The 25751-nt window shown below is 43.0% G+C and overlaps 1 protein-coding gene across 6 annotated transcripts; it reads left to right on the top strand.

Annotated features, from left to right (window-relative positions):
- The first annotated feature begins 5568 nt into the window (after nt 1-5568).
- VRTN (vertebrae development associated) lies at nt 5569-24597 on the top strand. 6 transcript variants are annotated; one of them, XM_081910967.1, is made up of 3 exons: nt 5569-5837; nt 9259-9673; nt 22150-24597. In XM_081910967.1, exon 3 carries the CDS (start codon nt 22151-22153, stop codon nt 24167-24169), a length of 2019 nt encoding a protein of 672 aa, XP_081767093.1. In that variant the 5' UTR covers nt 5569-5837; nt 9259-9673; nt 22150; the 3' UTR covers nt 24170-24597. The 6 variants fall into 6 exon arrangements, with proteins under 6 accessions (XP_081767093.1, XP_081767092.1, XP_081767091.1 ...); XM_081910966.1 differs by lacking the exon at nt 5569-5837 and adding an exon at nt 10683-12269 and having other exon boundaries at nt 9550-9673; XM_081910965.1 differs by lacking the exon at nt 5569-5837 and adding an exon at nt 10423-12269 and having other exon boundaries at nt 9563-9673.
- The last annotated feature ends 1154 nt before the right edge of the window (nt 24598-25751 follow it).

The raw sequence follows: 25751 nt of genomic DNA, 5'->3' as shown, positions 1-25751 counted from the left end.
TTGCCTCCATCTGCCAAAAATTGGTAACTTTGTCGAAAGGTGATCTTGGATAACGTACTGGGCCATTCAGAAGACTAGCTCAATATGCTATATATATATATATATATGACAAAAGGAACATTTTCATAACTACACAGTACCAGAACATGGCTGCATAAGCTCACGGTTTGGATGATATCGTATGTCTCTTTCACACAGCATAGTTGCTATTTTTCTTCTCTATGTGGCGCTGCCACCATGTAGAAAAGTACATTATAGCACTCTGAGGAAAACGCAAGCACTAAAATTGCTGAAAATATATATATTTTCAAATTGAGTGACAAATAGAATGGATGTGTGTAGGAGTACGGTGGGTAGGAGTTATGTGGCTGTCTATATGTAGACAATAACACAAAGGATGCCTCTTAGACAATAGCTAACAAAACTAGCAGTCATGCTGTACAGAGAAATTGCGGCAGCAATGGATATACTACCTGTGGAGAAAAACCTCATTTTTCCACCGACAAAACACTAGTTTGAGTCCTTAAATAATGCAATATCGCTGCAGAAGAAGCACATTTCAGAAGGCATTTTAATTGCTTGCAAGTGAAATGGATAAGAACTGTGTGTTTATTGCACTGAAACGAATTGTCTAGAACTAAATACTGAAAAATGCACTTACTGTTCTTCACCTATTCAGTGTCCTTGCTCATTTATACCCCCCCTTTTTCTCAAAGGAGCTCAAAGCAATGTATATGCTCATTTTATCATCACAACAACCTGGGAGGTAGGTTAGGTTGAGAGAGTGTCAAGCGCAAAGTCAACCACCAACAAGCTTAATGGCTGAGTGGTGATTTCAGCTTAAGTCTTCCCAGTCCTCATCAAGCATTCCCATCTCAATATACCACTCTGGATCTCCAGTTAGTGCTGCACATCTTGTTGAGCAAGGGGTCTGTGTGTCTGGCTGTTAACCAGAAGATCGGTGGGTTCCTGCATTGCCTTGGGTTGGACTAGATGCCCCTCAGAGTCCCTTGAATTCTATAGTTCTATGATTCTATGAAGAGATTTCAGAAGTGGGGTGGGGCGGATGCATTATGCTTTGGTTCTTTGGTCCCTAGAAAACACAAAAGTATCACTGTCTTTCAACTACAGTCATACCTCGGGTTGAATACGCTTCGAGTTGAGCGCGTTTGAGTTGTGCTCTGTGGCAACCCGGAAGCAACGGAGCGCGTTACTTCCAGGTTTCGCCGCTTGCGCATGCGCAGACGCTCAAAATTACGCCACGCGCATGCGCAGAAGTGGCAAAAAGCGACGTGTGCGTGCGCAGACATGCTGTCGCTAGTTACGTTTACCTCTAGATGCGAACGGGGCTCCGGAACGGATTCTGTTCGTATCTAGAGGTACCACTGTAGTGGACTTGTTTCTCAAGATTTCTCTGTCTTCTAAGTAGATTGTTTTGTATGCAGTGATATGGGGCTTGAACCCACGATTATGAGATTAAGAGTCTCATGCTCTACCACCTAAACTATCCCTACGGCATAGGTTTTTCTAGGGGAGCTCATTTCATCAGCTTCGTCCAGTAAAATATTCTATTGGTCCATGTTATAAGGAAAAAAGCTGCTCTTTTTCCCTTATGGGGTACCCAATAGCCCATATAGAGTAGTCTTTTTAGGTTCTCTATTGGTGGGAGAAAATAACAAGGGCCAACCAGAGAATATTGAGAAGCAAGGCAGCTAGGTCACAGATCACAGGCTCACACCCTGTTCATATCTTGAATGTGCCCTTAAGACAGGATTTGTGAGGACAGGATTTGTGAGGAAAGAGACAATGGGTAGGTTTCCCACTTTGACCTTAAAATTCTTATAACAGTCCAGCAAACAGAACAATCTGTTATCATTTTGGAACCCATCTGAAAAATTTGTGCCCTGCCCTTTGAACAGTGGGAGATGTGAAAGGAGTGCGTTCCCAGGTTTCCACAGCGTTTTTTGGATGGAGCTGCTGATAGCACAGGAAAGGCAAAGGGGGGAAAGAAGTGCCCAACCCCATGCGGAGCTGTGATCCTGCTGAGTCCTCTCAGCTTTTATGGGCATATAGGAGGGCAAAACAGCTGGAGCAATTCGGAGGGGAAGCACTTTGATCTTGACTTTGAACCTCTGACAATTCCCAGCAATAGTTCTTGCCTCTCATATGCCGCAAGGATTTTGCCAATGCTTAGTCAAAGAAAAAATTAAGATTCCACTTGAGCAAGGAAACAATCTCACTGCTGCACTATTGTTGCTGTTGCCATCTTGTTTGGTTACTGATTCTGCGTCATTCACCTGCTCTCATTTATGCTTTCTGTTTACATTCTGTTAGTTATTATTTGGCCTTGCATGGTAGGGCAGGTTAACATATTTTTAATAAAACAAATAAATATTTTATTTACTTTTAAATTTATTTTCCACTTCTCTTCCAAAACAGGAACCCCAAACAATGTAATGCATGAGTTCTGGTAATGTACATTATTCCTGCAATGGCATTAGTGGTGCAGCGGTGAAATTTGAAGTGCAGGAGCTCATCGTTCCTGCACTGCTGGGGGTTGGGCTAGATGACCCTTGGGGTCCCATCCAACTCTAGAATTCTGTGATCATGAAAATCGCCATGAGAGTCCAAAGCTGAAGGCAGCTGTGTTGATCAATTATACAATATTGTGATGAACTGTTACCACTTAAAAAATGAGGTAAGAATCTCATCAAAGGAAAGGGAAAACGTTTCTTTCTTTGATAATCTTTCTCATTCTCTGACCGCAGTGTGTCCAGACTATAGCTATTTTGGGGTGGGATTCAATCACATACCAACAATTTCAGGGGGCACAGTTATAGCTGATTGGCAGCTCTTGTGCAACAAACCTGCTTCCCCAAAAGATTAGACGTATTGCGAAAAATGAGTGCTCAGTAAATAGCTAATGTCATCTTATCTCCCTGCAAACAAATCAGGATGAATGCTCAATAAACAGGTTGTCTGGAAGCACCTTTCCTCTCTGTCCAACCTTTTTGAGCCCAGGAGCACATTTGGAAAGTTGTTGTGGGCACTACAAGATACCCATTTCACAGTAGAAAAAACTGATGTTCAGAACTTTCACACCCTGAAACCAAGCAAGGCAGTTACACACTCCCAATAAAAAATTGCTTTCCCCATGGGAAGAGCCCCTTATTTTTAAAAAACATAAATAATGCTAAATATGCGCTTTTTATTATTTTTACATTGTTAATTGTGCAAGAGTGTGCAAAATCTGAAGGGAGGAAGGGAAAATGTTTTAAAAGATGACTTTGTTTAATACAGTACTGTCAAAGTGATGCACAAATTGAACAAGGAATAGGCTCTAGAATCTGCTTGATGTTTATGTTCGTGTGTGCACCATCAGATTAAAAGAAACAATTTCAGAAAATATAAGAACCCATTCTAAAAGTGGAGCAGGAGGAAGTGGTGGGGTGGGTGGGGTGGGGAGAGGAGGACTTGTGAAATGTTTACTAGTGTTTGGTATCTGTGCTGTGGGGAACTAAACCTGGGAAGTAGAGCTAATATCAGTAAGATGTTATCAGATGCAAATGTAAATATACTAGAGGCTTTCATAGAATAAAATATTAGTGAAAGTCAGCATATCACTTTCAAACAGTTCTCTGCAGTGCGAGGACTAGTACCGTAATTTACCCCACTTTAAAAATAAGCAATTGGATCCTTAAAAAGTGCTTTGAAGGCTGCAAAATCAATTCTTTTTTTACTGTAAAAATGAGTTTTTCCTCCTTTGTTCTGCCTTGCTGTTTTCCTTGGGATATCTGATTTCCCAACTCACGTTGTCTTTATTCTAAAATTCAGTCACTGGTTGTTGTTGCTTTTTGTTTCTTTGTTAAACTCCATGAACTGTATGTTGCTCACTCATAATAAATTCTCCTAGCCGCTTTAAAGATTTACAGCTTCCAGAAATTCTCTTTTCCTTCCCTTTCACTCATCATTTAGACACAGATAGGCTGAATAAACTAATTCAATCTTTTGCTATAAATCGCTCACATCAGCTTTTCAGCAGCTTTGTCCAGACTTTGAGCCCTCTGATTTGTCAATATCTCCTCAGGTAACAAAGGGCTGGAAGTAAACAAAATAGCTGTTCAGGGAGGCTCCTTCGCCTTTCTTGAACCTGGTGTCATAATGTCCTATTATAGTTTTGTGTCGTGACATTGTGCAAATTACCGGTAGTATGCTGCAAAAGTTGCTATTCAACCAATTCCTCCCCTCCCGTCTCTCTAACACCCACACCATACAATTAAAGCACATGGCTCCCCCAAAAGACTATCGGGAACTGTTTACCCCTCACCAAGCTACAGTTCCAAGCAACTTTAACAAATTGCCATTCCCAGGATTATTGGGGGGTGAAGCCATGACCTTTAAAAGTCCTTTAAATGTATGTTGTGGACGTGAACTATTCCACTTAAATGCTCAATTCTGCAAGATGCTGAGCATGCCCCACCTCTTACAGGATTAGGGAGTACATTTAAAGCACATTAAAGCATGCAGGATTCACACACCCCTCCTGAGAATCTTGAGAACTGTTGTTTACCCCCCCCAAAATGATACAATTCCCAGCGCTCTTAAACTATACTTCCTATGATTCTTTGGGAGGCAAAATGCACTTTAAATGTATGGTGTGTACTTAGCCTAGATCGAGCTGAATATAAAAGCTTATATGACTCCTTATGAAACAAACATTATTTTTGTCCTATAATCACAGTTGGGTTCCCCCCCGCTTTCTTTTAACGTAATAATCTAGTGCCTCATTGGTTCCAGAGTTCTGCACATTATTACATATGCATTACCAGCTCGTAATGTGATGGCATAAAAACATCAAATCACACGGACTTAAAAAAAGTGTTGTTATTAAAAGATTTTCATAGATAACAAAGGTACAGAGGTACCTCGGGTTAAGTACTTAATTCGTTCCGGAGGTCCGTTCTTAACCTGAAATTGTTCTTAACCTGAAGCACCACTTTAGCTAATGGGGCCTCCTGCTGCCGCTGCGCTGCCAGAGCACGATTTCTGTTCTCATCCTGAAGCAAAGTTCTTAACCTGAAGCACTATTTCTGGGTTAGCGGAGTCTGTAACCTGAAGTACCACTGTACATATAACGTCTCTGTTTTCAGTTCATAGAGTCCTTTCTATGTGTCAGTAACATTTGATGTGAGACATTGCTGTCCTATGCATGGTGGTGAGGTTGGGGGGAGAGAGAAGTGGGGGGGAGAGAGGAGAGAGAAAGAAAATGTGGGGTGGGGGTAGTAGCCCTACATAGACAACACTTTTGTTAATGGTGTTGTCTTAAAGGATCGCTCTGTACATCAGATCTACTATTGCCCTTCTAATCAAAATATTGAGAAATTTGGAAGAACATATGTTGCTTTCTCATTTTGAATTTGCAATGGCTAAATGTTTATTGGGACACATTTTAACACATAAACAACAATGAAAACATACTGACCACACATCTGCAAGGTGGAAAAGGACAACACACTGTTACAATTTCATGGACTGCAAAACTGGAGGGACTTTGTTCATGCCCAGGGGTTGACTCATCAAATGAAGGAATTCCCTCAATGAATTCTGGGCACTCTAGTTTATCTTTTACAGAGTTAAAATTCCTAGCAAATCTTAACAGACCACATTTCCCAGAATTATTTGAGGGAAAGCATGTGATTCGAACGTGCCTTTAAGATATAGGGTGAATACAGCCTAGATGAGATTCCTGCATTGCAAAGCATTGGACTAGATGACCCTTGGGATTCCTTCCAACTCTACAGTTCTACCATTTTATGACAAGTGACTCTGAGGGAAGGGTGAGTGCGTTGGTCTAACTGCAGAAATCTGCTAAGCATGTTCTCTTGAGTCATCTTGAGGATATTTGCTTTGCAAACAGCTCTCTGCAGCATAAATGAGCCCCACATTGCAGGCTGGGTGGGGGTGTGTGTGGGGGGGGTGTGTGTGTGGGTGAGTTGGATGTTTATGGGACTGACAGAAAAATAATCTGCCTCACGTCAGATGCAGTTTACTATTTCATGCCAGATAACTGATTCTGTGAACACTTAATTTTCACTCCATACCGTATTGTGTCACTTCCCACATCAGAAAAATCTTTACCGGCTAGGACAGAAATGGGTTGAATGTCCTTTAGCACTGAATATGTACAGTACAGTTTATCTTATCATCCCATCTCTACTGCTGTGTTCTAGTAATGCTTTCTAGAGTGTGGTTTAAATAGGTCATGTATTTATCTATTTTTTAAATCTTGCCTTTCCTCAAGATGGCTCAATGCTATATACAATCAGGGATGCCCAAACTTTTTTTTAAAGAGGGCCACATTTGATGAAGTGAACATGCTTTTTTTAGGATTGGAGTTTTGTGCTCTTTTTAGGATTTTACCTCAGGACATATACTGCCACGGGGGCTGGATTAAATCGACCGACAGGCTGGATTAGGCCCCCAAAACGGACTTTGGACATGCCTGTATGGTGCTCCCTTTCACAACAAATTTAAGGTGAAAAACAGTGGCCAGCCTAAGTAAGTTTCATGGCTGAGTAGGGATTTGAATTTAGGCCTCACTGATCTTAGTCATACACTCTAAAATCCTGTATCCCACTGAACCTACTAGGTCTTTCTAATGCATGCGTAGGCAACCTAAGGCCTGGGGCTGGATCTGGCCCAATTGCCTTCTAAATCCAGCCAGTGGACGGTCCGGGAATCAGCGTGTTTTTACATGAGTAGAATGTGCCCTTTTATTTAAAATGCATCTCTGGGTTATTTGTGGGGCCTGCCTGGTGTTTTTACATGAGTAGAATGTGTGCTTTTGTTTAAAATGCATCTCTGAGTTATTTGTGGGACATAGGAATTTGTTCATTATTATTATTTTTCAAAATATAGTCCGGCCCTCCACAAGGTCTAAGGAACAGTGTACCGGCCCCTTGCTGAAAAAGTTTGCTGACCCCTGTTCTAATGCCTCCATTGAGTTAGTGCCCCAATTCACACTAATACAGCAACTTACATACACATGACTGTATACAATAATTTCTGTCTGCTCTGTTGTGGACTAAATAGTTGGTGCTGAATGGGCAGGAGGTGGGGAGAAGGCAGAACAGGTTTAAAAAGTTTGAGAAAGATGTCTTCACAATATTGAACTCCCTGCATATAGTTCTTCCAAGAAGCAGGCAGAAGCAGAAAGAGTTCAAACCAAAGCCTTCTGAAATCATTTTCACACCCTTCTCTCCATACATGCAGAGTTGTGGGAATTGTCACACACGACAATCTATACATAGGTTGAATGTCATTTCTTACATGGATGTGCCTGAAACTTTGTAATGAGAAGCAGCCAGTCTATCAGTGATTCACCAAGAACCCTTTGGCTTTCTATACTTTATCTAGCTGCAACCTTCCGCCTTTGCTAGAAAGACAGGGCAATTTTTCAGCACACAATCGATGAGTTTCCTTTCCAAACAGGTTTTTGATCTCCGTGCTGCACTGAACAATCATGCTGAAGTAAATAAATGACTGATTCAATTATCTAGTCAGGGGGAAGGTATGCTGATTAAACCAAAAGCATTAATTTGATCTATCTACAACCTCATGCTGTTTGAGAAACACTGTGATCCTAAACAGAGAAAAGTCCCATTTCACTCAAAAGAGCTTATTCTCCCCAAGAACTGTCTTTAGAATTGCAGGTTTATCCACATATAAGCATGTATAGATTGCAACTTTATTCTGCAGTGCCATTGCCCAATTACTGAGGAGTAAGTCCCATTGACCCTGCCAACCTAGCAGTTCGAAAGCACGAAGTGTAAGTAGATAAATACGGTAGGTACCACTCTGGCGGGAAGGTAAATGGCGTTTCCGTGCGCTGCTTTGGTTTGCCAGAAGCGGCTTACTCATGCTGGCCACATGACCCAGAAGCTGTATGCCAGCTCCCTCGGCCAGTAAAGCGAGATGAGCGCCGCAGCCCCAGAGTCGTCCGTGACAGGACATAATGGTAACAGTCAGGGGTCCCTTTACCTTTACGCCCCATTGAATTCAGCAGGATTTGCTTCTGAGTAGACACCTGTTATCAATGCCAAATCCACAACAGTGGAGATGTTTACAGCTACCCATAATAAGCTGAGGTAATAACAGTGTTAAACTTTATTGGGTTATAACTTAAGTTTCTATTATCACTACCAAATCTTTATCTGAAGTTTATATTATAGTAAACTGTGTCCATGTTAAAAAAAACTGTTTTCACATAATGCAGGTGCAACCATGTCATTGGTTTTGAAGAGTCATTGGGCTTATATATACTTTTTAAATACTCAGGATAGGCTCCAATGGGAAGAAATAATTATTAATTCTTTTAAAACAAGTCCCTTTTTATTTTATTAAATAGCTCAACACAGCAGATGCTTCAAGTGGTTCCCCCAAATTCAGCTGAATTGCAACTTATACTGGCTTCTCAGTGGCGGAGGAACCGTCTCCTGCATCCAGGGTGGGACACTGAGGGGTGGGGAAACTGGCAGGCGGTGCACGCGCGGCAGCTGTACGGTCACCTTGCAAGCAGCAGCCCGTATGGGCACCTGTATGAATGGCACACGTGGGGGGCAGCCCGTACAGACACCGCATGAGCGGTGTCTATGCTGACTGCGCGCACCCCCTTGGCCGCTCTACAGCTGGGGGGGTGCAGTGGGCCATCTTGTCACCCCCCCCAGAGTGGTACTAGGGGCGACCCGCCCCCTTCATACGCCCCTGTCTCCAGTCTATTACAGTTATACCTTGGTTTACAGACGCTTCAGGTTGCACGTTTCCGGGTTGTGCACCATGCCGAATCTGGAAGTACCGGAACAGGCTACTTCTGGGTTTTGGTGCTCGCTCTCGCGCAGAAGCACTAAATCGCGCTTTGCGCATGCGCAGAAGCGCTGAATCACAACTCGCGCGTGCGAAGATGCGGTGCTGTGGGTTGCGAACATGCCTCCCGCACAGATCACGTTTGCAACCTGAGCATCCACTGTATTCAACCCCCTGAATAGAATCCCTCACAACAGCACGAAAACAGGTGTTTTCTCAAGCACACCTGATACAACTAATCAACTAATCAATATTTTTTGGGGGGAGGTGAAGGGATCTCGGCCCTTAGGAGTTGGCTCCCATACATGGAAATTCTGACCCAAGGAAATGCAGCCGTCAGGATGAAAAATGGCCCCCCCACGATTTATGGCATGCCTTCCTTTGGTGTCATTACAGATAAGGAGTGAGCTGTACATACTAACAAGCAAAGGGGAAATGGCTGCTGAGCTGCACCCACCATTGTGAGGCCTGAGGAGGTGATGATGATGATGCCTCTCCAGCTGCTGTGATTGGCTGTGGACGCCCTGTGATGTCACAAAAGCCCATGGCAACTCAGTGGATATACAAAAGTGGCCCAAGGGGAAAGCCAAGGCAAAAGCTTGAAGAGGACACAGTGGACAGCAGCTGTGTTATTCAGTACTTGGTGGTCTCCTTCCACATGGAGGCAAAGTGGCAAATGGAAGGAGGCCATCATCCGTTAATGAGATGCTGTGGAGCAACGAGAAGGCCAGTGTACCTGCTGAGCAGGACCGTGGCTTGAAAGCGGCAGATATCTATGGTTGGAAGCTGGCGATGGACCTGGCAGAAGCTGGTAGGTGATGGTGGGTAGAAGCTGTGATTAGCATGTGGATGCCCGGGATGCCGCAGGGCTGAAGGAGGCTGAAGTTTGTGTATGTAAGCTGATTGAAATTCACCTTCAGAAGGCTGTTGACAAAAGCTGTGTGGATATTTGTGGATTGATGCTGGTGTAAGTATGAATGGAGAGTGGACATAGGTCACCCACCAGACAAGGTATGCCTGGGAATTGCATGCTCAGATAGCGGTGTAGGCTACCCTCCAGGCTCTGGGTGAATGAACCACTGGATATTCATGGGTGGAAGCCAGCGGAGGTGGCTGGTTGAATGAGGGCCATTCCCCTCACCATATCTGTGTTTGCCTTTCATGGATGTCAGAAGCTGATGAGGCTTTCCCCGAAAGCAGCAATGAAGGGGACAGCAGAGCTTAAGCAAGCCATCTTCTACTTCTAAATCAATGTATTTCTAAATACATCTAAGTAACGTTCATGACATTCCCCTTTCCAGTACCAGGATGGGAGGCTGTGCAGATGCATCCCTAGCAGTTGCCGCTGGCTACAAACTTCCTGTGATGTCACACATGGACAAGGTGGCTGAGGAGGGGAAAGGCAGTTACTAGTGGGAGGTGGTTGGAAGAAGGGAGAAACCCCAGTAGAAGGTTCAGGGGAAGTTGGGGTAGGCAGGGAGGGCCAGCTGGATATGCAGAAGTTGAATATGGGCTGACTCCCTTCCGTCTACCTGCATTGCCAATGTTTTCTTCTCTCAGGCTCCTGTACCTGTTTCGCCTAGACCGCTTGGCAGAGCCCCAGCACTTTAACGGTTCCTGCATTTCTGCAGAGAGCCAAAAACTGTGGGAAATAATAATAAAAACCAACAACCCTGCCTGGCTTCCCCACGTCCACTGGATCAAACAAGTCCCATTTGTTGAATATGATAAGGAAAGAGGAGGAAGTTAAAGGCATAGTAGTTGGAACTAAACAATATAAGTTAAAAGCCTTTGCTGATGATTTGGTATTGACTTTACAGGACCCTGAGACCAGTGCAATCAAAGCACTGAAGATAATTCATGAGTTTGGACAAGTTGCAGGTTTCAAATTGAATAAGAATAAAACCAAAGTTTTAGGGGGGAAATTAACAATACCTGAAAAACTTAATTTAGAGGAAACCACAGGGCTGAAGTTTGTGAAAAAGGTGAAATATCTGGGTGTAAATATGACTGCAAAAAAATTGAATTTGTACAAAGATAACTATGAAAAGTTATGGAAGGATATCAAGAGAGATTTGGATATCTGGACAGGGTTGAAACTATCTTTGTTGGGCCGAATTTCTGCGATAAAGATGAAAGTATTGCCTAAGTTGTTATTTTTGTTCCAAGTACTTCCTATCATTGATAAGTTGAATTGTTTTAAGGAATGGCAAAGGTATTATCTAAATTTATCTGGCAGGGGTAAAAACCCAGAATTAAATTTAAATTATTAACAGATGTGAAAGAGAGAGGGAGTTTTCCCCTCCCAGATTTAAGGATCTATTTTGAAGCTGCAGCCTTTTGCTGGGTGAAAGAATTGTTTTTATTGGAAGATACAGATGTTCTAGATTTGGAAGGGTTTGATAATGTATTTGGTTGACATGCATATTTATGGTATGACAAGATAAAAGCTCACACACGATTTAAAAATCATATACGGTAATTAGAAAATCTTTGTACAATGTTTGGATAAGATACATGGATTTGTTAGAAAGGAAAACACCCAGGTGGATATCACCATTGGAAACTAAGACCTATAAAAGGTTGAATATGAAAGATACGTGGTTGAAGTATAATGATATTTTGATGGAAGTAGGGGACCAATTTAGATTAAAACCTTATGATCAGTTGAAAGATAAATTAGATGATTGGTTCCGGTACATCCAGATAAATGAGATGTTTAAAATGGATAAGAAAATCGGTTTTCAAACAGAGAAATCCAAACTGGAAACGGAATTACCAGATACAAAAACCAAAACCTATCTAAGATGTATAATTTATTGCTGGAATGGCATATGAAAGACAAACAAGTGAAATCTGTAATGATTGAATGGGCCAGGGATGTGGGGCACAATATCATGATGGTGGATTGGGAGAAATTGTGGAAAAAGGAAATCAAATTTACAGCTTGTAATGTATTAAGAGAAAATTTGATGAAAATGATGTACAGATGGTATTTAACACCAGTGAAGTTAGCAAAAATGTATCATACTCATGATAATAAATACTGGAAATGTAGAGAAAAAGAAGGAACATTTTACCACATGTGGTGGATGTGCCCCAAGGTAAAAGACTTCTGGGAAAGGATTTAGAATGAATTGAAAAAAGTGTTGAAAAACACATTTATTAAAAAACCAGAAGCCTTTTTACTTGGTATAGTGGGGGTGAAATCCCCAAAAAGGATGTTACTTTTTTTCTGTATGCCACAACAGCTGCGAGAATACTGTTAGCAAAGAACTGGAAGAAACAAGATTTACCAACTATCAAAGAATGGCAGATGAAGATGATGGACTATATGGAACTTGCCGAACTGACCAGGAGACTCCGAGACCAGAGAGAAGAGACGATGGAAGAAGACTGGAAGAAGTGTAAAGAATATTTGAAAAAATATATTAATATTTAAACCTTAGAATAGCTTTGGAAGTGGATATAGGCAGTAGGGTTAGACGTAGAAGACAGGGTATTTTAAAATAGTATTATTTATAAGTGATAAAATGTGAAGTTATTTTAACTGTGATTAAAAAAAAAGAAAGATGGTTAGAAATTATGATATATGTAACTGCTAAAGATGAAGTAAAATGAAAATCAGATAGGTGGGACTTGGGGAAGCCTACTTAACAATGTTTAGAAAAATAAGGATATGACAATAATTTTTCGTATTGTTTGTCTTTACTGTTTGTGTTTTTATTTGTGTTATAAAATGAATAAAAAAAAATTTGGGGGAAAAAGTCCCATTTGACCTCCTCATATATGCGTCCCACTGATGCAAACTGGCTGCAGTATTTGTATGTAATATAACGTTTGCAATGGAGAGTTTATTTCTCTGGCTATCCGATTCCCTTAATTATTTTACAAAATTTCCTACACTATCCTCAGCATGTTCAAATTTAAAATGATTTAAATCAGGACTGATTAATTATATTTATTCTGTTCCGTCAAACAAATAACCAGGAGCAATGACTGACATCAACATTGAGCTTGCTCTAGTCCAGGCTTCCTCAACCTCGGCCCTCCAGATGTTTTGAGACTACAATTCCCATCATCCCTGACCACTGGTCCTGCTAGCTAGGGATCATGGGAGTTGTAGGCGAAAAACATCTGGAGGGCCGAGGTTGAGGAAGCCTGCTCTGGTCTATGACTCTTGCAATTTTTCTACAGGTTGCTGCTGGCAAATACCTAGCTATATATTTATATAATTGTTTATATAGATATTGCATTTCTAGTTTGTAAATTGATTTCCAGTCTTGCATAATAATAGCTGCCATTAGTTTCAAGGTGCCATAGAATTCTTCCTCTACCGGTGAGCAGGACACTATTCACAGATGGAGAACAAAGGCTGTGCTGTAGTGACTTGGTGAATGCCACACAATGAGTCCATGGAGGAAGTGAAACTTGAACTCATATCTCATATATCTCACCAACCCTAATCTTCTACAGTAGGGAGGGGAGGGAGAGATGAAGGGAAAACTTTCCACATCTTCCTGATTCCTTCCCAACTCATCCACCCACCTCTTACTAGTTATGGAAAAGTAGGGGGGGGCGACTTGAAACCACCCAGTCCCTGCTCTACCTGAGGTCAAAGCAGAGTTTCTAGTGTCAACACTGAAGCCTAAGTGTTGATGCCCTGTATTGGTCGGCTCTGTTCTCATTTTTGTTATCTGTTGTGTGTAACTCCTAGTGGGATTCTGCACATGTGCAGAGAAAGCAGACAAGTTATTATTGCAGTAGAATTTCTGAAAAACTCAGCTCTCTTATCCCTTTTAAAGCAAGGTTCTAAGCCCTTAAAATGGTAAAGATAAACCTGGAGATTTGGAGGCACTCTGCAAAATCTTTGATGTCAGAGGAATTTCCTGTACAGTGATACCTCGGATTACATACGGTTCAGGTTACATACGCTTCAGGTTACAGACTCCGCTAACCCAGAAATAGCGCTTCAGGTTAAGAACTTTGCTTCAGGATGAGAACAGAAATTGTGCTCCGACGGCGCGGCAGCAGCAGCAGCAGGAGGCCCCATTAGCTAAAGTGGTGCTTCAGGTTAAGAACAGTTTCAGGCTAAGTACGGACCTCCGGAACGAATTAAGTACTTAACCGGAGGTACCACTGTACAGAGGGGTGAGGCTCCAGTGCCCTGCTAAGGATCCTTGCTACTACCAAAGCAGAACAAATTAGTATGTGTAACTACATATTTTGTAGTACAGTATGTTTAGTATGTGTTCATGACATGTAAGGAATTGGTAAGTATGCGTTTATGTTGTAGATGTAGAAAGCAATATTCTATTCTTAAGAGAAGGTTTGAGCGAGATCCAGAACAGGAAATCAAGTCACGCTGAGGGATTGTGCACCAAAATTTGTTGAAGAGCGATGTGCCTTCTCAAGAAAAACATACTGTACCACAAATGCATACAAAACATCTAGTTGGTTGATAAGCAGACTATGTTTCGTCACCATGCAACCCCCAAACCTCAAAATCAAGAGACAGAATATGCTTATCTCAAATCTAATGAATGAAAGACCAGTGACAAAAAATGCTACTTGTTTATTCATTGAGTTCCTCATGTATCTAGCAATCCGCATAACAGAATGACTCAGAGAGTCTCTTTTGTGTCTTTTCCAGCACCTATGTTAATTACCAACCTAGCTGACTCAGCGCTATCCTTGCCTCTGAACACTTAGTAATCTCTGTGTGTGAACTGCATAGCACACTGAGTCCTTGTGTAGGCACTGCTGCAACAAACATTTTTATTATTAATAATTATGATAATGAAAAGTGTTCTCTATCAATAATGTTTCACTGACCAAACTGTTCAAATCCTACAAGGTTCTGTCTCTACTGATTTTAAAGCACTGCACTTCTGATTTCAAATGGATTTGCTTTATTTTCCATTTCAAAGAGTTTTACAATCCTTATTTTGTCCACCTGCACAGCAGAGTTGGGCATTAATATTTTACATTCCTAGATCTTATACAGATTTGTTCAAAGTGATCTTGTAAGACCAAGGCTGTGCAAGGATCTGAACGGAAGCCAATACTATATTTTGTTTTCTATACTACATGGGATCTCAGTAATAATTTAGGTAAGACCCTCATCATCCAATCTGTTATGTGATAACCAAGTGATGTTCTTCCTCACAAATTTCTTCCAGCACTCTTAAGCCTTTCCATACCAATAACATTTTCAGAATAATGATTATATGCTATGATTGAAACGACCCCCCCCCCCGGTAGTCCAATTTTAGCATTTGTTCTATGCCTCAAAATGCTTACAGGCAGCTCTGTGACAGGCAGATTCTTAGCAACCAAATCTCTAGTTATTCCCAAGAAAAGTTAAGGAACTAGCTGCAGTATAACGGTTCGGGGCCAGGAGTCCAGTAAGGGTGCATATTATTATTTTCATAACTAGAACCAGAAAGGCCTAACTTCAAATCCCTCCATAGCTGTGAAAACTCTGGATGGACTTAAGCTATTTGATATGATGGTGCAGGGAAGTCTTAAACTGGGTCAGACCTTTTCAAAACAGACCTTGCAAAAAGAGAAACCCAGAGTTAGGGTTAGAATAGACCCTGGCTATATTGGTTCTGTTGCATTGCTGAATTACCACTTTAATTGAAGCTAGAGCAACTTCAGCTATTTTGAAATGATTCCAGGTTTGCATTTTATAAAGAAATATGATGAATCAGAGCAAAAATACGATTTAGGTGGGCTCCTTATGCATTTCCTGGAAATGCAAGGCTGTTGCCAATTTGTTTTCACTTCTTCAACCAGAATGCAATCAGTTTTGTTATCCTGTGCATGTGTGTTTTGAGTCAGGTACACAAACTTATGATTCTTTGCTTCTCCCTTTCCTATATATTTGCAGAAACAATACAGTATGAGCAAGTACAAATATTGTGTCCAAACCAATTTCCCTTTACATGGTTTCTACCTATGAGCATAATTTCTACCTTTGCATTTTGGCTTCCCTCCCCGCCACCACTGCTTTTTTTTTGCTCAGGTTCTGAAAATAATTGTGATACAGTATTTTAACAGTGGAAGTGCTTGTCTCTTTAAGTGTCTTCGGTAATCGCAAGGATCACTTTAACTTTGGAAGTGACCCCTTACATCTGCACTCCTTTCATCTTATAGACAAGAACACTTGGGGATGGACTATTTCCTGGTGGGGAGGGGGAGGGGTGGAGCCGAGATCCTTTCACACAAGTCAATCACTCCAATTGGTTCACTCCAGATTTGAAACCAGTTCTAGTCTGAATGTGGGACACAGGCTCACAGCTGAGAAAGGGGAGCTCGCTACGCTTCCTGCTCCAGGATTTAAATGTCCAGGAAACAGCTTTGCAGAGAGAGGAGGAAGGAGCAGGAGCTGCTTAGGACGGGTTGGGGTCAACACCAGGGCTTTGCCCAACAAGCAAAGGTGAGTTGGAGGGAACTTCCGAAGTCTGCAAACCGGTTTCTGGAGAGAACGCTAAACCCCTCCAAAAGACTCCGCTGAATTCCAGTAAAGTAGGCCAGTGCAAACTCAAACCCAAGGAAGGCTTGAGCACCAGCCAGGTTATATAATGAGGGCTGCAAACCTAGGGAAATATCCTGCAACCTTAGGAAGCAGGTCCCATGAACTCAGCAAGGCTGAGTAAACATGCACAGAGTTGCGCTGCGCGTTATTACCTCCCCTTTCTATATGCAGCTGCTTAATTCAGAGTCGCCTCCATTTGCTCCACGTCTTTGGTTTGCTGATCCAAATCTCTCTCCCCCCACCCCGCGCACTCCCTCTTTCAACTTCTCTCTCCAAAGATAGTCTTTTGTTAACAGTGGATCTCCTGAGGCAACTTTTGGCTGCCCTCTGCTAGGTCCCGCCCCACAAACCTCCCATTATCTCTTCAGCAGAGCAGGGAATCCGTCTTGGGGTTAAGCCCTGGGCAATTTCCTGTAGGGTTTTTTTTTTAGAAAACCCTGTTCTTGTTTGAAGGATCATGTTTTTCCTTTCCTTCCTCCACCCCCTTTTTATTGGTGCCCTTATGTATCTTGAACTGGGTAACAACCCGCTCATCAAGCTCATTCCCAAGTTTATTCCTGTGCGTCCACCATCTTTGGAAAGATGGCTTCTCCTTTAGGACGAGCGAGACTGGCCGGCAGAGGGGGCACAGCGCTTAGTTCTTTGGCTGGGCTTCACTCATGACCTCGTTTAAGATTGTCCTTGGACTGGAAGGAAACATGGAGTTTTCCAAGGCCCTGGCTGGCTGGGATCTGACTTCTGTGCTGCTGCTGAAGATCTGGCGGAATCCAGCAAGAATAACTCTTAACACCTGCGCTATACTTTCTTGGGTTCCAATTTAGAATGCTTGCGTGCGCTCAGAGAAACGTTGGGACTCGAAATGTTCTCTCTCTCTCTCTCATTTAATTTAATTTAATTCATTATACTATTTTGTACTGTCTCTCCACCTCTCATGCCAAATCTGCAGCAGATGAGCTGCCATACCCCCCCCCATTTTTTTAATGCTGCAAGCTTAAGCATGTCTGCTGAAAACCTTGTCTTATTAACTTAAGTAGGCCTTACTCCCAGGTAAATGGGGTTAGGATTGCTTAGTCCCACAGACTTGGATGGGACTCCTGAGCAAGCACATCCTGATGTGGCTGTATGGGATAAAGTAATTTTGGGAAAATATAAAGAGGGGTTGTTGTGGCATAGGTTCCATTGGCACAGTTTTGTTTTGTCGTTTATGTGTGTTAGCAAAAGTGAGTTATATAAACTGGTGGGTTGAAGAAAAGTAAGGGGTAAACTAAATCAACTTTCTCAGTTCACACTTCTAATGAATAAAACATAGTCCTCGAAGATGCTGCAGGCATTGCCTTTTTGCTGTGAAAGATTTAGCATGGCTATTCTGCAATACTATGACCAGGTCAAAAAGTAATGTCAGCAATAGTGCTCAAGTATTCCGAAATGTACTTATTTTTAGCTTTGGATGCTACCGCATAACATGAAGTTTTCTTGGCAGCTGACAATAAAAAAGTAAAAAATAAAGTGAACACAGGATAAAGCATAAAGGCGAAACTAAAAATCTCAAAATTGTGGTATCTCCTCTCCAAAAAATAAAATAAAAAATATACATTAAAAAAACTAAAAGGCCCAGACAATGGAAATTATTTTAAAGGCCTGAAATATTATATGTTATAATATATAAATATTATAATATGAAAGTAGGAAGGTGTTCACCTGTATTAGCTGGAAATGGTACCATTTCCATAGAAGTGAGGAAGGAAATAAAGTGAAATTGAGACTAATACTATAGTTTCAGGTTTCATTCTTGGATATGTTCAACATTAAACAACAAAAAAAGCACTTTTAAGTGTATTCATTGTGTTTTCTGTATCTTCTATATTTAAGAAAGTGTTGAGTATCTGACAACAAAGTAAAATAATTGGTTAGTTCACTGGTCAAGTAGCATGAAAACTGCTGTTAAGTGGTTATTTAAATAAATCTTAATGTTAAGTGAGGTGTTTATACATGTGGGATGATTGACAAAACAGCTCTTCTCTTTCACTTTTATCCTAGAACATCAGTGTAGGCCTTCAATTACAAAACTATTTTTTAAAGGCCAGCTAGCAGCCACTATTCAAAACCAAATGTTTTTTTAAAAGGCATTTTTGCAAAGTAGGCCACAGACCAATCCTCTAGGCATCATGAGCTGCAGTCAAATAATGATGTTCAGCTGATAATATTTGACCAGTTTGATTGGCAGGCCAGCCCTACCTCATGACAACTACAGCAATATTATCAGCATGGGTGAAATGGTAATTTGGGGTGTTTTTTAGGCAAAGGGATTTATACTTTTAGCACATATACCTACTGCAGAGGCTGTTATAAATGGTTAGATTGTTCAGTGCATAAAAGAACTAGTCAGCTGACTTGATATAGGCATGCTTTTGAGAAATAATGAAGGGTAGTTGGAAATACAAAAGGGTAGAGAAGGATATACAGCCATCCTAAATGGCATCCCTGGTTGGATCCCTGGGGTTAAAACATTGCAATATATTTGAGTGCCATCTTTTCCTAAGAGAGAGAGATGTTTGATTCACTGCTATTGACACTTGAAATGCCTTTTAGGGAGGAGGGGGGCCTGATAAATGAATAAGACATCCACCATGAACAGAACTGGATGTTGCAGTGTGCGCAGCTACCTATAGATGTGTGTGTGCCTTGTGCTGCCACTCGTGCTGCTATTTAATGTCGGAAGGGTCGATTGTATACAGTACAGTGGTACCTCGGGTTAAGTACTTAATTCGTTCCGGAGGTCCGTACTTAGCCTGAAACTGTTCTTAACCTGAAGCACCACTTTAGCTAATGGGGCCTCCTGCTGCTGCCGCGCCACTGCAGCACGATTTCTGTTCTCATTCTGAAGCAAAGTTCTTAACCTGAAGCACTATTTCTGGGTTAGCGGAGTCTGTAACCTGAAGTGTATGTAACCTGAAGCGTATGTAACCCGAGGTATCAGGTCAGGGAGTCAGGTGTTGTTACATCCTGCTTTTGGGGCTGCTGCATTCACCACTCTTACCAAGCTATTGTAATAATGAACTTTTAAAAGAACCTTAGGATTTGTATAGCCTTCTGTGACTATGCTTCAATTCCGGCTTCGTCCACCTCGGCCCTCCAGATGTTTTGAGACTACAATTCCCATCATCCCTGACCACTGGTCCTGCTAGCTAGGGATCATGGGAGTTGTAGGCCAAAAACATCTGGAGGGATGAGGTTGAGGAAGCCTGCTTTAATTAATGCCCTAAGAGATTCAGGATGAATAAAGAAGCTTTAAATTACCCCCAAAGTGGGCCTGCATGGAAACAGAATAAAGTCCCTCTGTACTGGGAAGAACTGGATAAAATTTACAGATATCCAGGATTTTGCATAATATTGGAAGCTATACTGTCAACTATGAGTTTGAATTGATGTTACCCTAAAAACCATGGCAGTATTGTAACATGAAGCTGTAAGTAGGTTCTAAGGCAAACTAAGGCCCAGGGGCCAGATCCGGCCCAATCACCTTCTAAATCTGGCCCAGGGACGGTCTGGGAATCAGCGTGTTTTTACATGAGTAGAATGTGTGCTTTTATTTAAAATGCATCTCTGGGTTAATTGTGGGGCATAGGAATTTGTTCACCCCCCCCCCGCAATATAGTTCATCCCCCCCCCCCCCGCAACATAGACAATGTCTGAGGGAGAGTGGACTGGCCCCCTGCTGAAAAAGTTTGTTGACCCCTGTTCTAGGGTTCCCTGTGCCTTTTGTCCTGGAGCTATGATGACGAACCTGTCGCCCTCCGGAGGTTACTGTTCCTTAACATTGGCCATACTGTCTGAGAACATTTGGGGGGCTACAGGTTCCCCATTACTGTCCTAGAAGCTTGCTGTATGTTGCATGTGACAAGACTTTTGTCCCCCAACCAGCCTCTGTGAATATATATTTTCCAGGACACCTTTGAGACCCTATTCTGTTGCTGTCTGAATGCAGATTTTAGTGCTTCTTCTGGTAAATATAAATAAAGGTTGCTACTGCCTAGCACTACGTCCTGTTTCTCTTCATTATTTTCAGCAGAAGGAAAAAGGATCTGCTATGCAAATATTTTGATCTATGCTGGGTGCTAGGGCCTAAGAATATCTGAGACGGAGGAGACTGGGAGTGTGAAATATAGCACCATCTGAAAATAGGCTTCTGTAGCTTGCAAAAAGTCAGGAATATAGTAGTACAGTCTGAGGTTGTCTCTTGAAAGAAGGCTTGCTGTTCTAAACAGATTAGCAATGAAAAGGTGCAGTGAGTAATTAAGTAACTACAACACAAACTCAGATTTGAAGGCAGCCCTGTAGGCAGGGTGGAACACATGGGTGCACTGACCCCAGAGCTGTTCACCCTGCCCCCCAAAAAAGCTGTTTTTGGAAAATTTTGTTTTTAATTTGTGACGTGACACATGATGAAAGCCTTAGTAACCACAATGCACCACCACAGGACAGTGGTGTAGCGTGGGTTGTCAGCACCCGGGGCAAGGCAAGTAATTTGTGCCCCCTAACCCGTGGATTTGCGCCCCCTAACCCGTGGATTTGCGCCCCCTAACCCCCAGATGTTGCGCCCGGTGCGGTCGGCCCCCCCTGCACCCCCCACGCTATGCCACTGCCACAGGAGCAATTAAAGAATAGGACCCTCTGAAAAAATAAGGGAATAAGCCAGGTGAGTTCGCAACAAAAACTTCATATGGAGCCTCCTGAATAGTCTACTAACTAAAGACTTACCCTTACTGTGGGTGGATTTTTCATGATCACAGTCATCCTATAATCACTTAAGTGAAACTGAAAAAACAGCCTATATGGTAATTGTGGGCTACATATAGACTCCACCCATTGTATTTTTCTTTGCCCTGCTTTCCAGTATCGGTTGTGTTCTCTACCCAGCCAGGCATTTTTTGTTTGCCTGCAGTATGAATTAAGAGTGTGTTTATTATGCAGTTCAGGTGAAATAAAGAGAAAACGTAAAAGTGATCTGAAAAAAATATCCCATGAGTTACCCTTCACTCTTTTAAAGCATTCATTATACTCACAAGCATGGTAGCAACCTTTTATTCTTTTTATTGAGTACTTGGTGGCAAAGGATGATGCTTATTTAATAAATTTGTATAAAGGATGAAAACAGCCCTAGAGGAATAGAAACACTTCTGAGCACACTACAATAAGCTGGCTGGCTGGCTCAGGCATAATTTCTGATTTTCCCAGTGTGTGCAGCTTAGCAAGAGGCCTTTTCAGGGTTTCTAGGCAGGGAAAATCAAGCCAGTAAGCAGTTTTAAAAAATCATTTGCTTTCCATAATTCCTGGACCAGTTAAAAAGTTTCCCCTTGATTGCCCGACATTAAGGAAAATCTAAAGGTCAGGAACAAAACTAGAAGGAGGGACTCTCAGGGAAACGTTGGCTTTAGATCACTGGGGGCCAGATTTTGGGGCTGCTGCAATACCTGATTTCATAGAAGCATAGAGTACAGAATTGTGGAGTTGTAAGGGACCTCAAGGGTCATCTAGTCCAACCCCCTGCTATGCAGGAATCCTGCCACAGCCATACCTGGGTGGGCTTGAACCACCAACCTGGTTAAGAGCCAGGCTCACTGACCCATTTATTTTTAACTAGAATACAATAGTCTCGGTAACTGAGGCCAAATGCCAAAGAAAGTGCATGGGGAAATTCTGAATGTGTGACAGCGTCATTGTCTGAACTCTTCTGTGGTTTTCAGGATGATCCAGCGACACCAGCTGGTGCAGTCGGTGCTTCAGGAACTGCAAGAGGCGGCCGAATGCTTTGGGCTGGAGGGACTCACCAGCGCAACCCTAGAAGCCGAGAGGACTTTGTCCTCGTTCTCCTTACCTGGCTACCGTGAGAGGCCGTTCCAGGAAGAGCTGGAAGTTGACCGGGTTGCAAAAAGCCTTTACCCAGAAGATGCTCCCTGCAATATGCTGCCTTTGGTTTGCAAAGGCGAAGGGAATCACCTGTTTGAGGCTGCCAGCGTGCTGCTGTGGGGGAACACCAGCCTAAGTCTGGAGCTGCAGGTGCGCACAGCGGTGGAGATGTTGCTGCACAAGCAGTATTACCTGCACGGCATGATTGATTCCAAAGTGATGTTGCAGGCAGCTCGCTACTCCCTTTGCACGGAGGAATCCCCTGAGATGACTAACTTGCCCTTGGCCATCCTAGAGGCCATTTTTGATGCGGACATCAAAGCCACCTGCTTCCCTGGCACTTTTGCCAACATGTGGCACATGTATGCCCTGGCGTCGGTGCTGCAGTGCAACATCTATTCCATATACCCAATGAGCAACCTAAAGATCCGGCCGTACTTCAACCGACTGATCCGACCCAGGGGGTGCGGCTTGCAAGTTTCCACGCTGCATATCATGTGGTCAGGACAACAGCTCTCGTCCCAGCTATTCAGAGCTCAGTACTTTGTGCCTGTGGTCGGCCTCGAGGAGCTGGAAGCCACAAGCCCAGCTCCAGAGCCTCCCGTGCAACCGGCGAATACCTTGGAGCTGCTGCCTAAGGATCCCCAGGTGACTCAATCAAACCTATGCATCACCAAAAGTACTTTCTATCGATGGAAGCGCCAGTCTCAAGAGCATCGGAAGAAGGCGGCTGCCAGATTTGCAGCCAAACAGTTCCTGCAGTCCTGCTTCCGAGAGGGCAAGGTGGTCCCTCTTCAGCACTTCCGACAAATGTTCCCAGAAATCTCTCGCTCCACTTACTATGCCTGGAAGCACGAGATGCAAAACGCGACAAATGGCAGGGCCTCTTCCCCTGCGGAGGTTGTGCTGCCAAAGGATCCTCAGGTGCATAAACAGGAGAATCTCCCTGCAGGCAAATACGGTGCAATAAAGTCTGAAGGAGGCCTAGGGCCCAAAAGCCCGCTCTTGAATTCCAACCAAAATGGGACTTCCATGCAAGGAGCCAAGTCTTACCTGGAGAGGTGTATTTCCATGAATACTGTCCTGCCCTACAGGAGCTTCAAGTGCTGCTTTCCTGGCATCTCCAGGTCCACCTACTACAACTGGAGGAGAAAGGCCATCAACGAGAACCCCAGCTTCATGCCTTCCCAGCCTGTTTCCGTCAACCAGAACCCCCTTATGAACAAGAAGCCGTTCCTGCCATTCAAGCCAGGGAGCCTCCCTAGTGAGAAGATGCTGAATGGACACCATCCAGGGCCCCGTTTTATCATGCGCACCAACCCATCTCTACACATCTGGCAAAAGCACCTTCGTCACTTGGCCAAGAAACGCGTCTGTCAGTGGAAAATGCCCTTCTGCAAGTTCCGCCTGCGCTACCCGAGCATTTCTTCCACAGCCTATTGGTTTTGGAGGAGAAGCGGCAGCCAAGCAACCAAGAAACGCGGCCTTACCCTAAACGGGCTTTCCGAAAACTTTGAAAAGAAAACCGCTGAGACTAGTGGGAAGGCAGAACTTGAACTGCGCCCACTGCAGCAAAAGGAGAGTGCTCTAGTGCTCGTCGACAAGCAGCCCCCCAAGCCCTACAGTACTGTGATACCGGGCTACCAAATGGCAGAGAACAACAGCATGTTTGTGATGGATGTGATTGCCACGGCTCAGTTCAAAGCCCAGGCCAAGCTGTTTCTCCAGCAGCGCTTTGAGTCAAAGACCTTCCCAACGTACAAAGAGTTCAGAGCTCATTTCCCCTTGACGGCACGTTCCACTTACTACATGTGGAAACGTGCCTTGCACGATGGACTGACGCTGGTGGATGCCTGAAGCTAGTCACGACCCTTGCCAGTCTGCTATTGGAAGTTGCTGTCATCTCATCAGTGGGAAATGCAACCTCTCTCAAGTAGTTATTTTTGTCTTTTTTATTTTCTTGGTTTCCAGAGTTGGAGACCAACTTTGCAAAGTCTCAGCCGCTGGAGGAGTGGAAAAAGGCAGGGAGGATGATGGGGATGAGGTGCTGGTTTTTTTTGGGGGGGGGCTCCTGAGTTGCCCATAATGAAATATATGCTTTTCTTCTTCTTAGTGAATAGGACAGATAAACTTGGTGGTGGTAGAGAAGGGGAGTCTCTGGGATCTCTAATGCTGCTGTAGGTGGACTGTGAAATGTGCCTTATTTCTTTAATGTGATTATGAGCCACAATCTTAAGGGCAGTGAATTACGCCCAGGTCCAGATGTGCACCCTGTTTTGTTTTTTTTGTTTTTTTAAATCTTTCAGCAAAGGAATACAAAGGAATCAAAAACCCTAGCATCACCCTCCAGAGTCCTCAAAAAAGGTGGCAGTGACTGGCTCAAGGATAGTAATATTGTACAGGCATCAGATGGCAAATAAAACAAATGCATATCATGTGCTGACAGTGACATATACCAGGAAAACTGAGAAGAAGTACAAGGAGGAGTCTTCATCAAGGCAGTGAAAACAGATCAACAAACGATAGACGAATGTCTTGAAAGGTGTGCGCTCTGTTACTGAGCTGGATTCAGCCACTCCACTCCTAGGCATAATGCATGTTCTATGTTGCGCAGCATAAAGCTGCAAAATCTCCTGTCTGTTAATGTGTGATACAAGTGGAAGAAATTCATTAAAACCTCAAAAATGGAAATAAAAACTGTTGCAGTGTATTATGATAGAGGAATTCTAAACTCCCAAAACCAGATTTAGAGATACAGTAATTTAGAGAGCAGGGCCCAATTTGGAGACATGTGGTCTTCTGACATGATGTAGATTAACCAGACCCAGGTTACTAGAATCTTCCTCTTTGCCTGCTTCCTGAGCCACGTTGAAACTGGCAGAGGCAATAGGAGCAGCCAAGGCAAGCACAATTTGGGAGGAAGGAAGGGCATACATGCTTATCTTTCCTGGCACATCCCAGCCCACATAGAAGAAGGTGGGCAGCCATGATGTGGCACTGATGTGTGAAATTTGTAGCTCTCAAACTTTGACTATTTCCCACAGTAAAAATGTGTGCTTTTGTTTCAGTTACTCTGGGAAATAATAATGCACAATCCAGAAATGGGTGGTCCTTCTTTTTTAAACCCTTCTGTGCCATGTGCACCCCTTGCTGGTACCCTGAGTCACCCACAAAGCTCCTGTCAGTTTGGAAACATTCGCACATGTGGTTTCTGAACAATATGACATTGAGAACTGAATACATATTCTGCTTTACTTCTTCCTGGGAGGGAAGTGTGCTACATATTTCTCCTTTTAAAATGCTCCCTGTGTGCATGAGCAAACCCCCCCCCCATTGTTCTAGAACAGAAGTGGATGACATTTTTCTGCTGCTTTTTCTTTTGAGCAACTTTCCATGCCAGTAGTGGGTGAGTACAAAGGCAAAAGTGGGCAAAGGAACA

This window comes from Podarcis melisellensis (assembly GCF_964234715.1).
Source record: "Podarcis melisellensis genome assembly, chromosome: 1".
NCBI lineage: Eukaryota > Metazoa > Chordata > Lepidosauria > Squamata > Lacertidae > Podarcis > Podarcis melisellensis.
The sequence above is the reverse complement of the archived record's forward strand: the minus strand, read 5'-3'. Positions and strand labels throughout refer to the sequence as shown.